The following is a 14,781-nucleotide window of genomic DNA, read 5'->3' on the forward strand; positions in this document are numbered from 1 at the left end:
CAACGCGCGCGCGCGCGTCCCGAGAACACGAGACGACGACCGCCGATGATGTCGAACCGTCTCTCTTCCACCGCGCATCACCACCACGCAGCAAAACATCGTTCAGTCGGGCTGGTCGATGGGCGCGTCCGCGGCCGCCGCGCCGCGGCCGCGCTCGCGGTCGCGTTTTCGTCGCGCCTCGACCTCCGTCGCGACGCGCTTGGCCTCGAGCCGCTGCGCGCGCTTGTAGCTCGTCCGCTGCTCCAGCGGGAGGTCCTCCTCGCCAAAGTCCGAGTCGTCGGAGCTCAGGCACTCGACGACGTCCTGGACGTAAAAGTCGTTGCCGTGCCGCTGCAGCACGGCCTGCCGCTTCGCGACCTCGAGCTCCTGCGGCGTCGGCATGACGGAGAGCACGACACCGGAAGCGCCGAGCACCTCGTCGATCGATACGAATCGGAGAGCAGCCCGCCGGGGGGAGCGACTCTCTCTCTCTCTCTCTCACCACGATGAAAATGCGGCATCTTGAACCGGGTTGCAGACGCGATTTCTCTCCGACGCTCTCACACCACAGTCTGGCTGCCCATCATGGCGGACTTCGAGTACTTCGAGTCGGTGGCGAGCTGCTGCGCGCCCGCCGAGGACGGCGTCGAGGAGGAGCCGCCCCAGTGGCACGTGTCGAACTCGCCGAGCTGCGCGCAGAGCGCGCTGGTCAACAGCCAGGGGCTCCACCTCGCCTGCTTCGAGTGGCCGCCGCTCGTCGCGCCCGTGCGCGGCGTCGTGCTGCTCTACCACGGCATCGACAGCAACACGCGCTACGAGTTCCTGAGGCATCGGTCCATCCTGAGCGGCGGCGAGGCCCTGGGCCTCCAGTACGAGCGGTCGATGGTCCAGGCGCTGAACGAGGCGGGCTTCGTCTGCGTCGGCGCGGACATGCAGAGCTACGGCACGTCGGAGCGCGTCGAGGCCGACGCCATGGGCTACTTCGAGCGCTTCAGCGACATCGAGCGCGACGCGCGCCTCGTCTTCGAGGACGCGCGCGCGCGATACCCGAACGTGCCGGCGTTCGCGCTCGGCGTGAGCTACGGCGGGCTCGTGACGGCGTCGCTCGCCGCGGCCCTCGGCGGCACGGGGGACCTCGCGGGCGCCGTGCTCCTGGCGCCGGCGCTGAGCCTCGAGAAGCTCAAGGCCCAGCCGCTGAACGCGATCCTCTACCCGATCTCGACGCAGCTGAGCGCGTACTTCCCCCAGACGCCCCTCGCGGACAAGAGCCTCAACGTCAAGTTCCCGCTCCTCAAGGCCGACGACGCCATAGACGACTGCACGGGCGTCTACACGGGCAAGCTGCGCGCGCGCGTGGGCCACGAGACGCTCCTGGCGACGGACCGCGTCCGCGGCGCCGCGCCGACCGTGACGGCGCCGCTCCTCGTGGTCCACGCGCGCGGCGACACCATGTGCGACCCGGCGGGCTCCCTCGAATTCCACGCGCGCGCCGGCTCGAGCGACAAGACCTTCGTCTACGCGGACGCGATCGACGGCGTCGACGAGATGTGGCACGGCCTCACGCAGGAGCCGGGCTCCGACGCCGTCGCCGAGTACGTCTGCTCCTGGCTCCTCGCGCGCGCCTCCCGCGAGGCGCCGGGGTGACGGACGTCGACTTTCTAACGTGCGCTTGTGGCGAGTACGGGTCGAGCCCGAGCCGCGCTGGCTTACGACCCCGGAGCTCCGGCGCTTCGACGACGACGTAGGACGACGAACTCGGCTCGTCGCGAGGCGCGAGGCGTCGCATCCGCATCTTGGGGCGCGTCTCCGGGGCGGTCGAGACGCGCGCGGATTAACGCGCGGAGAGACTCGCTCTTGGCGCGTCCCGGGGCGCGCCGCGCCCGACTCGTCCTTCACCCAAGCTTCACAGTAAACATGGAGTCATGGTGCAGCACCTGATTCTCGTCGGGGATCGCCGCCTCGAAGGACTTGAGGCACTCGACCTTGTCGACGCCGCACGTGCAAAAAACCATGGCGCGCACGCTGCTCCTCCTCGCGGTCGTCCCCGCCCTCGCGCTCCAGCCCCTGCGCGTCGCGCCGCGCCGCGCCGCGGCGCTGCGCGTGGGCAACATCGATCCCACGTCGCCGGAGATGATGGCCGAGTTCGAGAAGCTCAAGGACGTGAGCATGGCCGACATCAACGCCGAGCTGGAGATGATGGGCATCCCGACGACGCCCGACATGGACGACATGTCCGTGAAGCTCCGCCTCATGGAGGCGCGCATCATCATGGGCGCGCCCGACGCCGCGGGCCCGCCGGCCGGCGCGTCGGCGTACGAGTTCCTCATCTACGAGAAGCCGGAGATCAAGACCTACGTCGACGGCCTCTACAACAAGGGCGACATCAACGGCGCCAACGCCTTCATGGAGTACGTCAACGACCGCCCGGGCGCGGAGATGCGCTACGGCAAGGAGGACGTCTACAAGGCGGTCTTCGCCGTCGCCGAGGAGATGATGGCCGCGCCGTCCTTCACGTCCGCCAAGCTGTCCTTCGCGGGCTTCCCCATGATGGGCGAGGACGCGCTGCGGGGCCAGATGGAGTCCGTCGGCGCCGTCGTCACGTTCTCCATCGACGAGGAGGACCCGGTCCTCGGGTGCAAGGGCAAGGTCGAGTTCGAGGAGGAGGCGTCCGCCGTCACGGCCGTCGACAAGTGGGACGGCGCCGACATGGGCAACGAGGTCACGCTCACGCTGAAATACCTCGCGTAGGCGCGCCGCCCTAAAGAAAGCGACGGGCAAACTTAGGTCCGCCGCGTCAGGCCGCGAAGAGCTGGCCGTAGAACTCCCACGCGCAGACGGGCATCTCCATCGTGCCCTTGGAGTTGGCCCCGGCGAGGTGCAGGCGCAGGTAGCGCCAGGCCTTGTTCTTCGAGTCCACGGGGTAGGTCTTGACGCCCCAGGGCGACGGGAGCGGCTCCACGGGCCCCGCGTGGAGGTTCAGCCACGCGTCCTTCGTCGCGTCGTAGCCCTCGAGGGCCCAGGCCGTCAGGTCCATGCCCGGGTCCGGCGAGCCGTTGCAGAGCGTGTAGTGCGTCGGCTTGAGCGCCCGGTTGCGGCCCAGGTCGAGGCAGATCCACGCGTCGGGCGTTGCCGCCGTCCAGCACGGCTGCCGCTTCCGCGCGACGAGCAGCGCCTCGGAGCCCTGGGCCATGCCCGAGGACGTCACGCGCACGCGGCCCTTCTCCATGGGGTTCGTGAAGCGGTCGCGGCGGCCCGACGTGCCGAGCCAGTAGATGAAGCCGCCGTTGTCGCCGTTGCTCGAGAACGTGAACGTCTCCAGGGGCGGCTTCTCGTCCCCCGACAGCACCACGACCTCCGCCTTCGGCACCTGCTCGTCCGACCGCGTGAGGCTCACGGTCTCCAGCGTCGGCGCCGTGACGACCTCCTTCTTCGACGCGGTCCCCTCGCGCGGCTTGGCGACGCAATTCGGCGCGAACTTGGACAGCGAGTTCAAAGCCCCGGCGACGCGCGTCTTCTTCTTGCGCGTCTCCTCGCGGCGCCGCTCGATCTCCGCGTCCTGGGCCAGCAGCTCGTCGGCGACGCCGCCGTCGTCCTTCTGGGCGTGGTGCAGCAGCTTCTTCTCGACGTCCTCGCCGAGCTTGGCCAGCAGATGCGTCTCGAAGAGCATGCAGATGTTCTCCGTGATGCGCTTCGCGGCGACGCCCCAGTAGGCGATGAGCACGGTGCGCATGTCCTCGACCATGGACAGGGACGTGACGCCGTGGTTCGCCATGTACCACCGGCCGAGGCTCGTCATGACCATCTCCTTGAGCGGGTGCTCCTTGAGCGCGTCCTTCGTCGAGCGGCGCTTGTCGTCGGCGGCGCTCACGAGAGCCTCCTCCTTCGCCTCCGCGGGCGCCCCCGCCGCGTCCGCGTGGCTCTCGGCGAGCTTCGCGTCGCCCGCGGCGCCCTTGGCGTTCGCGACGTTGCGCTCCTTCTCCGCGGACTTGGCCGCGTCGGCCTCGCCGGAGCCGCAGGCGTCCATGACGGCGGCGAGCGCCTTCTCGAACCGTTCGAAGCGCACCTTGAGGATGGCCTCGGACAGCTCGTTCTTCGAGATGAACGGGTCGCTCTCGTGCTTGAAGACGTCCTCGACCTTGGCCGTCATCGTCTCCGAGTTCTCCGCGAGGAAGTCGCCGAGCACGCAGCGCACGGCGTGGGAGCAGCCGGGGTAGGCCGGGAAGATCTCCTCGGCGATGTCGCCGCCGGCGTCGAGCGCCGCGTCGTAGAGCCGCGCCTTCGCGCCGTCGATGAGCGGCCGCCACATCTCGACCTGGGGGGGGGGCGAGAGACGTCGGGACGTGCCGCGCGCGCGCGTTCCAGACGAACGCATCCGCCTCCAAACATCACGCGTGGAACACAGGTGAAGTTGAAACAGCCACGCCGATGTCGACGTGGCGCGCCATGAAGCCGTAGAAGAAGTAGGAGTTCAACAAACCGGGCAGCTCGCGGCCCCGCAGCGCCTTCAGTTCCTGGTGCAGCTTCATCGTGAAGTCGTGGGCCTCGAAGTCGGGCTTCTGCTCGGAGATCTCCTGCTCGAGCTGGCGGAAGACGCGGTCCGCGACGGCGCGCAGCCGCAGCCGGGGGTTCTGGCTCAGGATCTGCTCGCGATAGTCGCCGCGGGCGCTGTGGCGCAGCACGGACGAGTAGTCCGCGAAGAGCCGCAGCACGAGCTTCGCGCGCTCCATGCCGCCCGCCGGCGGCGGGTCGCCGAGCTTCTCCGTCTCCTTCTCCGTCTCCTCGAAGTGCTCCTGGAGCTCCCACTTGAGCTCCGGCAGCACGGACGCGATGCGCTTCGTGAGCAGCTTCGTGAGCTTGGCCGTGAGGTTCGCGACGCCCAGGAGGTTCCGGTCGACGGTCTTCCAGACCGGGTGCTGCACGAAGAACTCGCGCTCCGCGCGCTCGTTCGCGGCGGGGCTGTTGATGGCGCCCTGCTTGAGCTGCATGGCGCTCCGGTTCTTGACCATGATGTAGCCGAGCTTGAGCGGCTTGCGCTCGTTCTTCAGCACCGCGACGACCTCGTCCTCGGCGCCCTCGCCGATGAGGTCCGGCTTCGTGAGCACGCCGATGGTGCGCTCGCCCGTCGGGTCCACCGTGAGCGCGCGCTCGAGGATGTCGACGGTGGCCACGTCCTGGTTCGACGGCACGATGGCGAGCACGATGGTCCGCTCCTGCTTGAGGTAGAACTCGACCATCGAGTTCACGTCCGCGATGACGCGCGGGTCCTGGCCCTGCGTCGCCGTGCGCACGATGCCCGGCAGGTCGATGATCGTCAGGTCGGGCACGGACGGCGCGTTGACCGTCACGACGATGCTGTCCGTCGAGAAGCCGCTCGCCGAGCCCTTGGTCAGCGCCGACGTCACGCGCTCGATCGCCGCCGTGAGCTCCGAGGGGCTCCCGACGTCGGCGCGCAGCTCGTCGGACTCGTTCGTCACGCCGCGCCGCTGCACGCTGATCGTGCCCTTCCACCTACGCGCGCGACGGTCGTTCGTTTCCGGGTCGTCGCGGGACGCGGCCGCCGCGCGGCGCGCCGTCGGCCGTCCGCTTCATCGTGAGCTGGCAGGGGCAGCGCGTCACGAGGCCCGTGCCGCGCGGGAAGGGCACGCCGCTCAGGGCCTCGAGCACGCTCGACTTGCCCGACGACTGGTCGCCCATGACGGCGATCTGCGGCAGCGGCAGGTCCTGCTCGATGCCGAGGCTCCGCAGCTCGTCGACGAGGTCCAGGAGGGGCCGCACCTCCTTGTCGTTCTGCTTCGAGAGCGCGCTCTCGGCCATGACGCTCGACGCCATGGTCGGCGGCAGCGGCGGCGCGCGCTCGAACGTCTGCGGCGGCGTCCGCGAGACCGCGTCTGTGGCTCGAGGAGACGCGGCAAGGAAACATGCAAGCGCGCGGATCGTTGAGGAAAACCAAATTCACCTACGCTCACGGCGCGGTGTGGGCAGCCCTCGCGGCGTCCCGGCCTCGCTGTGGAAGTGGTTCTCGGCCTTCGGGGCGGCCTGCTTGGGCGCCTTTAGGTCGTTGTCGGGCTTCGTCGTCGACCCGCAGCGCAGGACTCCCGATCTTGTGCGTCGCGCGCGAGAGGAGCGACCGGCGCTTCCCCCCGGGCGGGTCATGGCCGGCGACGAGGAGGAGGGCTCCTACGACGACGAGGAGGGCAGCGGCTCCGGCAGCGGCAGCGGCTCCGGCGAGGAGGGCTCCTACGAGGAGGGCAGCGACGAGGAGGCCGCCGACGGCGACGACGCGCCGAGCGCCGACGATGCGGCGCCGGAGCCCGAGCCCGAGCCCGAGCCCGAGCCGGAGCCCGAGCCGGAGCCCGAGGAGGAGGAGGAGGCGAGCGATGCCGGCGACTACGAGGAGGAGACCAAGGAGGAGCCGGCGGACTACGACGAGGAGGCGCCGCCCGCGAGCGACACGCCGCTCCTCGCGCGGTCGTCCGGCGCGGTCGACGACGAGAACGTCGCGCGGGCCTTCAAGTTCCTGACGCACCCGCGCGTCGCGTCGGCGTCCCTGGAGAAGCGCATCGCCTTCCTCAAGGCCAAGGACTGCAACGACGCGGAGATCAAGGCGGCGCTGAAGAAGGCCGACATGGCCGCGCGGCGGCCCGCCGCGCCGCCGGCGAGACGAAAGAAGAAGAAGAAGGGCAAGAAGGCGGCGCCCGCGAAGAAATCGAAGAAGGGCAAGCAGGCGCCGCCGGCGCCCAAGGCCGCCGCGCGGAAGAAGCCGGCCGGCGCGCCGACGAGCAACGCGGGGCTGTACTGCGCCATGCTCGCCGTCTGCCTGGCGCTCGTCGTCGCCGTCTATTTCCTGCTCTACGAGCTCGACGTCATCCCGTCGATCACGACCTGGTTCTCGTCGTCGTCGGACGACGACGACGGCTCGTCGACCGCGGCCGCCGCGGGCGCCGCGGACGACGGCGGGGACGACGCGGCGGCCGCCGACGACGGCGCCGACGACGGCGCCGCCATCGCCTACAGCTATAGCTACGGCTACGACCTCATCCGGTAGTCCCGCCGACGCCGCGCGCGCCCCGCGGGGCGCGGCGGCTTCGCACGTAACCAGCCCGTGGATCTTAGCCGGGCACACTGTTACTCCAGGCTCCGCGCGCCAGGCGCACACTGTTACTCCAGGCTCCGCGCCTGGCGCGCGTCGAAGTAGAGCTTCAGCGCGGCGCGCGACCGCGCGGCCGTCATGCGCCCGGCCTCGCGCTCGCGCTCCGCGTCGCCCGCCTCGCGGCGCCGCCGCGTCGACGTGTCCTCGAGCAAATTCTCCAGCGAGTCGCGGCGGACGAGGGGCGCCAGGCCGCTCGCCCCCCGGTGGTCCTTGAGGATCTTCTGGACCGCGGCGCGCGTCACCGTCGCGGCCTCGGGCGACTTGGGGCTCTCGGACGACGGCGCGCCCGCGTCCTCCTCGGCGGCGGCGCGGTCCTCCTCGCCCGCGGACCGCGCGAGCGCGGCGGCCTCGTCGGACGTCGCGAGCTTGGCGACGACGTCCGGCGGCAGGAACTGCTCCGACGCGGCGACGACGGCCCAGCGGACGGCGCGGATCCGCGCGCGCCGCGCCTCGTTCGACTCCTCGTCGCGGATGCCCCGCCGGCTCTCCACGGTGCCCGCCGTCGTCGCGAAGTCCTGCTCGCCCTCGTCCTGCTCCAGGCCCTCGATGAACCAGGCCGCGTCGCGGATCGACTTGTACTCGGCCCGGGAGAACCACGTACTCGCCTTCTCCGAGGCGCGCGCGGGCTCGAAGAACTCGACGCGCGCGACGAGGGGCGTCGCGAAGCGCACGCACCGGGGCCGGCGCGTCGCCCCCAGGCCCTCCTCGTGGGCGATGGACGGCAGCGACGCGCTCACCGGGAAGCGGCGGTGAAACGACGACGACCGCCGCTCCGCGGACACCGCGCGCGACCCGTAGAAGGAGTCGTCCAGCGACGCCTCGGCCATCGCCGCCTCGGCGTCCAGACCCGCGCTCCGCGGCCGCCCGAGCGCGGCGCCGATGCCCGCCGCGTCGTCCAAGACCGCGAGGCACGTGAAGGACGCCGCGCGCGGCCGCCCGAACGTCGGAACCCGGCCGCCGCGCCGCGTGCCGTCCAAGCCCCCGTCGTCGCCGGGCCAGGACGGCGGCGGCGGCGTGCGCCCGTCGCGGAGGTCGTCGTCGTCGTCGTCGCCGCCGACGCCGCGGAGGTCGCACGCGCTCCGCGACGCGGCCACGAGCGCCCGCCCCCCGTAGCGCGAGCAGTCGAGGCTCTCGTCGCTCGACACCCGCGGCCGCGCCTCGCGGACGGGCGCGCGGTCCTCGCGGACCTCGTCGTCGCCCGCCGCGAGGTCGAGGACCTCGCGCGCCGCGTCCGCGAGGTTCTCGACGCGGGGCGGCGACCGCTGCGCGTCCGCGCGGACGATGCGGCCGCCGTAGGCCGTGCTGTCCAGGCTCGAGTCGTCCTCGCTCACGGACCGCGGCGAGTCCGGCCGGTCGTCGAGGTCGCCGTCGCCGCCGTCGCCGTCGCCCGCCGCGCGGTAGGCCTCGCCGGAGCCCCGGACCACGCGCCCGTCGTACGACGTGTCGTCGAGCGAGCTCGACGGGTCGCTCGACGCGCGCCCGCTCGACGCGTCGTCGGCGGCCTCGCCGTCCGCTTCGTCGTCCGAGTGGCTCGTGAGGCTCGAGTCCCAGGACGCCTGGCGCTTCAGGCGCTTCGCGTCCTTCTCCTCCTCGGACTCAACGGAGATGAGCGCCCACTCGTCGCTCTCATCGCTCTGCGGCGACTGCAGCGCGAGCGCGCCGTGGTCGCTAAAGTCGAGCGCCTCCTCCCGGCGCGACCGCCGCCGCGCGGAGCCGAAGACCTCCGACGCCGGCGCGTCGAGGCCGTCCGCCTCGACCCGGCGCGGCGTCTTGCAGAGCCCCGCCGCCGCGGCCTCGCGCGGCGCCGCCAGCCGGGGATGGAACCACCACGCGCAGTTGACCATGGGTCGGCGTCTGCCGCCCGCTAGGGGGCAGCAGCGGGTGCCGTCGACAAGACGCGAAGCTTTGTCTTCGTCTCCTCTACGTAAGCTCAATTTGCGACAATTTTTCAAGTTGAAGTCGTTGAAGCTGTGTCTAAGTGGGCGATTTTAGAGGCATCCGGGACGACGCTCGCTGCCGGACGCTCCGTGGACGACGATGACCAGCCGGAAGTCCGCAGCTCGCGAATAGCAGAACGCGCGGCGGCGCGATCGCCGCCGCGGCGCGCGCGGTCGGCATCGCTCGAACGAGCCGCGCCACATAATCTCGCAGCGCGCTCGACGACGCGCGCCGCACTTCCGGTCGCGCATCGCGCGCGCGGCCGTAGCAGAACCGCGCGCCGAACCACCTTCAACCTACGGATTCCAAGCCGGCATTGATCGACCGGCGACAACGAGGGGGAGGCGCCCGAAGCCGCGCCTCGCGCCGTCGCATTCTCCCCATGGTCAAGCACCAGCGGCGGCGCGCGACGACGACGAAGGTCAAGCGCAAGGCGGACAAGAAGTTTTTCAAGAAGGTGCAGCACGACGACGCCGAGGTCGCGAAGCACTGGGACTTCCGCAAGACGCGGGAGCACAACATGAAGCGCCTGGGCCTCGCCCACGACGTGAACCGCGCCGTCGGCAAGCTGCCCGGCGCGGCGCCGGCCGGCGAGCGCGTGGACCAGGCCGTCGAGCTCGAGTTCGTCGACATCCCGCAGCAGGCCGACCTCACGAAGATCGGCACGAACGACCGCCGGCCGCCCATGTCCGAGGACAAGCAGGCCTACATCGTCAAGCTCATGGCCAAGTACGGCGACGACTGCGCGAAGATGGCCCGCGACGTGAAGCGCAACCCCCAGCAGCTCACGGAGGCCAAGCTCCGGAAGATGGTCGCGAAGTACGACGGCCTCAGCGACAAGCACCGCCTCGTCGCGCGGCGATAGGCCCAGGGTAGCGATGCGACCTGAAATCGCCCCCCCGACCTCGGTGAAATCTTCTGTCCGCGGCTTTGATTAATTCGATGTGCCGGGATTACTTACTCTTTACGTAACGAACGCGCGCGCGCGCGCGCGTGCAAAATGGACGGGACATGGTCCAATTTCCTTAAAATTCAACAAAATTGCGAGCCGAAAGACGAGGATCACCCGGCTTTGATGCTTCTTGAATACCGGGACTGCGAAACCCAAATATAGACGTGTTTGGGGCCCCTGCCAGGTAAGAAATTTTTTCGTTTCTTCAACTTGAAATTCAACAAAAATTTGATTTTCCCCACATTCTTTGATTTATCGCCCTATGGAGCCCGTTCCTCGGTGAATTTCAGAACCGGAACGCGACCCTGGATAGGCCTAAGATTGCTTGTGGTCAGAGGGCTTACTACAACCCGGGGACCTCGAGCCACCCGCGCCGCTGCGCCGCGTCGAGCCCCGCGGACACGGCGCGCTCGAGGTCGAGGTTGAACGCGACGGTGCGGAGCGGCTCGGCCATCTCGCTCGCCGCGGGCCCCCAGACCCCGGACGCGTAGTCGCCGCCCGTCTCGCAGCAGGCGAGGTGCGTCGACGCGGCCACGAGCACGTCCCCGCCGCGGCGCAGCTCCACCGAGAGGCGGCCGTCGTACGTCTCCGTCGCGCCGTCGGCCATGCCGGCGTCCGTCGGCACGCGCACGGGCACGCCCGCGTCGCTCGCCGTCGCCGCGATGTCCACGGTCAGGCCCTCGTAGGCGCCCGACACCCGCCAGTCGCCCCAGGGCGCGACGGTCCACCGGACGTCCGGAAACGGGAGGAACTCGCCGTCGACGTGGAGGCCGATGAGCGCGACGTCCTCGCTCCGGTCGAGGCGCGTGCCCGCGAGCAGCTGCCGCGTCGCGCCCGTCGCCGTCAGCGTCAGCTCGGAGCAGCCCTCGAGCGAGGCCTCGAACGCGTTGCACTGGAGCCACCACCACCGGCTCGGAAACGCCGCGCCCCAGTTCTTCTCCGCGTAGAACGGCGCCCGGGCGAAGCTCAGCCGTTCGCCGTCGACCTCGACAAAGCCCGTCGCCCGCCCGAGGCTCATGAGCACCTGGTAGTGCGGGCTGAAGAGCGGGCCCAGCGACGCGAGCCAGCCCGCCGTCGAGTACTGCCGCGCGCTCGCGTTGGCGAAGGCGCCGCCCCAGCCTACGACGGGCGACGAGGTCGGATTTTAAAACTCTCGCTTCCCGGCCCGAAAAACACGCGCCCGTCGCTCGACGCCGGCGCCGGCCGAGCACGGGCTCGACGGAAAAGTCCCAGGCGACGCCGTCGACGCGGCCCCGCTGCCGCGTCGACGTCAGCGCGAAGGCGTCGCCGCCGGCCAGGGTCGCGCGCACGTCGAGCGCGTGCGGCGCCGCCGCGAAGCGCGACACGTCGCGCGACGCCGCGACGCGCCGCGCGCCGCCCGCGGGCCGCGCGACGAGCACCTGCGCCTCGACGCCGGACCGCGGCGTGCGCGCGCCCGGGTCGAAGACCGCGAAGATGAGCGCGACGGACGTCTCCGCCTCCGGCAGCGTGAGCCGGTTGTACCAGCCCTCGAAGAAGGGCGTCGACGACCCCTGGCCGTGGTAGCCGCTGTGCGGCGTCCGCGACGGCGCGAGCGGCGCCGCCATGCGGAGCAGCGCGAGTGCCGCGAGTGCGTGTCGCATCGCAGACGTTGTGCAAAGCGCGCCGCGTCCGCGGAGCACGCGCTGGCCGAGAGCTTGTGCACACACACGAGAGCTCGAGCTCGGCCAGAGCTTGTGTGCACACACGAGAGCTCGAGCTCGTGTCGAGCCACGGCCACAGCCCAATTCAACATGCCACATTGAGCTTTGGCGAAAGTCGGTGATGACAGCTGGGTCGCTGATGAGTCCAAAAAAGCCGCATCTGGTCGCACGTGCCCCAGACTGCATCGTGTCCGTTTTGTCTGGTTGGCTGACATCGAGGGGCCAGTAGTGACCGTATCTCAGACCTCACAGAAATGGAATTGATTCCATTTAAAATATTAGATCCTTCACAGAGCACGCTCATCAGATTCTGTCTTAGATCCTCAGCTCGTGAAGCGATACCAGCGTCGCAGAACCCCGCATGGTGTCGGCCGCCGCGCGACGCGACGCGCCGGCGCATCGGCGGCCGGTCGGCAGCCCGCGCCGCCCGCCGCCGCACTAGGAGGCAGCCCTTTCAGCCCGCGCCTCTCCGCGCCGCCCGCGGGGCCGCCCATTTTCACGAGATTCCTCCATGGCCGAGGCGGCTGCGCGGCGGTCGACGCCCGACGGCGTCGAGTCGACGGGGCGCGCCGCCGACGACGCCGTCGGCGAGCGCGACATCAACCTCTCCGTGCGGTCCGAGGCCAAGCCGGAGCCCTTCCGGACGCTCTCCGAGGCGCTGACGCCGAAGCAGGACTTCAACGAGGGCAGCGACGACGGCGGCCGCGAGGACCTGCGGGACCCGGACCACTGCCGGCGCCTGCTGGCGCCCAACGCCTTCGACGGCATCGCCTGGGCCGCGGCGCCGCCGCGCGCCGAGGCCAAGGACGCCGCGGCGGCGGCCGCCGCGGACGCGCGCGCCGCGGGCTTCGAGTACATGAGCGAGGTCGTGCGCATCGTGCCCTGGACCAGCATGCGCTGGGTCCAGGAGGCGAAGCGGCGCACGCGGACGCTCTGCAGCCTCGCGGACTACGGCCAGCCGCGCGCGCCGCGCGACGAGCAGGTCGTGCCGTCCGAGGTGCCGACGGCCATCGGCAGCGGCGCCATGGCCGTCGTCGCCATGGCCGCGACGTCGGCGACGCCGGACCCGGGGCACGGCCGCCCGTCCGTCGTCGCCGTGAAGATCCTGAAGAAGGACGTCGCGGTGATCCAGCGCGAGGTGCGGGGCAGGACGAGGGTGATTCAACGTCGCTTCAACGTGAGTGTTCCGCGCGCGCGCGTTCCGGAAACAGCATCCACGCGTCGAGAGCGCTCCGAGGGATGATCGCTCGTCCCAAAGTCAGCCGAAACGAGCGGAAATCGACCGAGAAAGGAGCCTTTGAAGTTGGGCATGTCGCACCCTTTTCCCGCCCAGGCGAGGTGCGGTGCTTCGCGCGCGAGGTCGCGCTCCTGGGCCAGCTCGCGCACCCGAACCTGCTCAAGTGCCACGGCTGCGGCGCGGGCCCCCAGGGGCGGCCCTTCTGCGTCCTCGACCTCATCGAGGAGACGGTCTTCGAGGCCCTGCGCCTCGGCGAGTGCGCGACGTCGCCGCCCGCGCGGCGCGCGGTGTCCAAGGTCTGGCCCTCGGACTCGCGCTACCGCCTCGCGGCGGAGCTCGCCGACGCCCTCGCCTACCTGCACCACCGGGCCCTGCCGGGCTACCGCGTCGTCCACCGCGACCTCAAGCCCGACAACATGGGCGTGACGTCGCGGCGCCAGCTCAAGCTCTTCGACCTCGGCCTCGCGACGCTCGTCGGCGCGGGGCGGGGCGCCGACGAGAAGCGCGGCCAGACCGAGGAGCTCCACCGCCTCACGCCGGAGACGGGCACGCAGCGCTACCTGTCGCCCGAGTCGATGCTCGGCCTGCCCTACAACGCCAAGGTCGACGTCTACGCGTTCGGCCTCGCGGCGCTCGAGCTCCTCTCCCTCGACCGGCCCTTCTCCAACCTCAACGCCAAGGAGCACCGTCTCTGCGTCTGCCCGCCCATCAACCAGCGGCCGAGCGTGCCGAGGAAGTGGGACCCGGCGCTCCGCGCGCTCCTCGCCAAGTGCTGGGCGCCCGACATCGCCGACCGGCCGGCCATGGACGACGTCCACGCGACGCTCCTGCGCCTCCGCGACTCCGAGCACCTCTTCAAGCAGCCGACCATGTTCGCGCGGCGCTTCTCCTTCGGCTCGAACCGGTCGTCGCGGGACCGGACGCCGTCGCCGTCGCCCCGGACGCCGTCCGTCCACCTCGGCGCCGGCGCCCGGCGGCGCGCCGACGCGCCCGACCACAAATGACCGCTCTCCCAGGTCCGCCGCTTCCATCTGGCGCAAACTTTATCCGGCACGTCGTAGCCGTCCCCGCCCGGCGCAGCCCGGCGGGACCCTCTATGTGTGTCATTAACTCAGCTGATTCTCTTACTTCTTCTTCCGGCGGCCCTTGCGCGCCTCGGCCTCGAGCTCGGCGAGGATCTTGGCCGCGGCCATGCTCGCGGCGCGCTTGCTCGGGTGCATGCCCTTGGCCGTCGCGTTCGCGGTCCGGTCGCCGTAGTGGGCCTGGACGGTGATGGTCGGGTCGTGGTCCGGGCCGGTCTTGCGGATGGTCTCGTAGGTCGGGAGGGGCCGCTTGTGCTTCTGGGCGTGCTCCTGGAGCCGCGTCTTCGGGTCGCGGAGCGGCGGCGTCGCGTCGGCCTTCGCGAGGAGCGGCGCCCAGGCCTTGAGGACGACGCGCTTGGACGCCGCGTAGCCGCCGTCCACGAAGACGGCGCCGACGATGGCCTCGAGGGCGTCGGCGACCATGGTGTCGTTGGAGTTCGAGCGCGAGACCCAGAGGCCGTGCGACTTGGCCCGGACGTGGCCGTCGAGCCTCAGGCCGCCCGCGACGGCGACGAGCGCCTCGGTGCGCACGAGGCCCGAGTGGCGGATCTGCGACTCGCCCTCGTCCTCGTCCGGGTAGTGGTCGTGGAGCCACTCGGCGACGACGAGGCCGAGCACGCGGTCGCCCAGGAACTCGAGGCGCTCGAAGCGCCCCGTCGACGCGTGCGCGCCGGTCGACGGGTGCGTCAGCGCCGCCTCGAGGTGGTCGAGGTCGTCGAAGTCGTGGTCCAGGCGCTTCGACAGCGACTCGAGGTCCTCCG

At 70.8% G+C, this 14,781-nt stretch overlaps 6 protein-coding genes across 6 annotated transcripts; 2 read left to right on the forward strand and 4 right to left on the reverse strand.

The window, feature by feature from the left end:
- Positions 1–4,871: 4,871 nt before the first annotated feature.
- AURANDRAFT_28354 (hypothetical protein) lies at positions 4,872–5,793 on the reverse strand (the record flags this gene model as incomplete). The annotated part of the gene is made up of 2 exons (XM_009040153.1): positions 4,872–5,412; positions 5,492–5,793. Coding segments are annotated over 2 exons (843 nt in total), but the record flags the coding sequence as incomplete, so codon positions are not given.
- A 1,344-nt stretch (positions 5,794–7,137) lies between these two features.
- On the reverse strand, positions 7,138–8,973 carry AURANDRAFT_65058 (hypothetical protein; the record flags this gene model as incomplete). The annotated part of the gene is made up of 1 exon (XM_009040152.1): positions 7,138–8,973. The coding sequence occupies one exon, from the start codon at positions 8,971–8,973 to the stop codon at positions 7,138–7,140; it is 1,836 nt and encodes a 611-aa protein (XP_009038400.1).
- A 476-nt stretch (positions 8,974–9,449) lies between these two features.
- AURANDRAFT_65059 (hypothetical protein) lies at positions 9,450–9,932 on the forward strand (the record flags this gene model as incomplete). The annotated part of the gene is made up of 1 exon (XM_009039893.1): positions 9,450–9,932. One exon carries the CDS (start codon positions 9,450–9,452, stop codon positions 9,930–9,932), a length of 483 nt encoding a protein of 160 aa, XP_009038141.1.
- Positions 9,933–10,362: 430 nt separating this feature from the next.
- AURANDRAFT_65060 (hypothetical protein) lies at positions 10,363–11,641 on the reverse strand (the record flags this gene model as incomplete). Its single annotated transcript, XM_009040151.1, has 2 exons — positions 10,363–11,138; positions 11,194–11,641. The coding sequence occupies 2 exons, from the start codon at positions 11,639–11,641 to the stop codon at positions 10,363–10,365; spliced, it is 1,224 nt and encodes a 407-aa protein (XP_009038399.1).
- Positions 11,642–13,249: 1,608 nt separating this feature from the next.
- Positions 13,250–13,738, forward strand: AURANDRAFT_6734 (hypothetical protein; the record flags this gene model as incomplete). Its single annotated transcript, XM_009039891.1, has 2 exons — positions 13,250–13,411; positions 13,451–13,738. Coding segments are annotated over 2 exons (450 nt in total), but the record flags the coding sequence as incomplete, so codon positions are not given.
- Positions 13,739–14,092: 354 nt separating this feature from the next.
- AURANDRAFT_6264 (hypothetical protein) lies at positions 14,093–14,773 on the reverse strand (the record flags this gene model as incomplete). Its single annotated transcript, XM_009039888.1, has 1 exon — positions 14,093–14,773. A coding segment is annotated over one exon (681 nt), but the record flags the coding sequence as incomplete, so codon positions are not given.
- Between the last annotated feature and the right edge of the window lie 8 nt (positions 14,774–14,781).

This window comes from Aureococcus anophagefferens, assembly GCF_000186865.1.
Source record: "Aureococcus anophagefferens unplaced genomic scaffold AURANscaffold_13, whole genome shotgun sequence".
NCBI classification, from domain to species: Eukaryota; class Pelagophyceae; order Pelagomonadales; family Pelagomonadaceae; genus Aureococcus; species Aureococcus anophagefferens.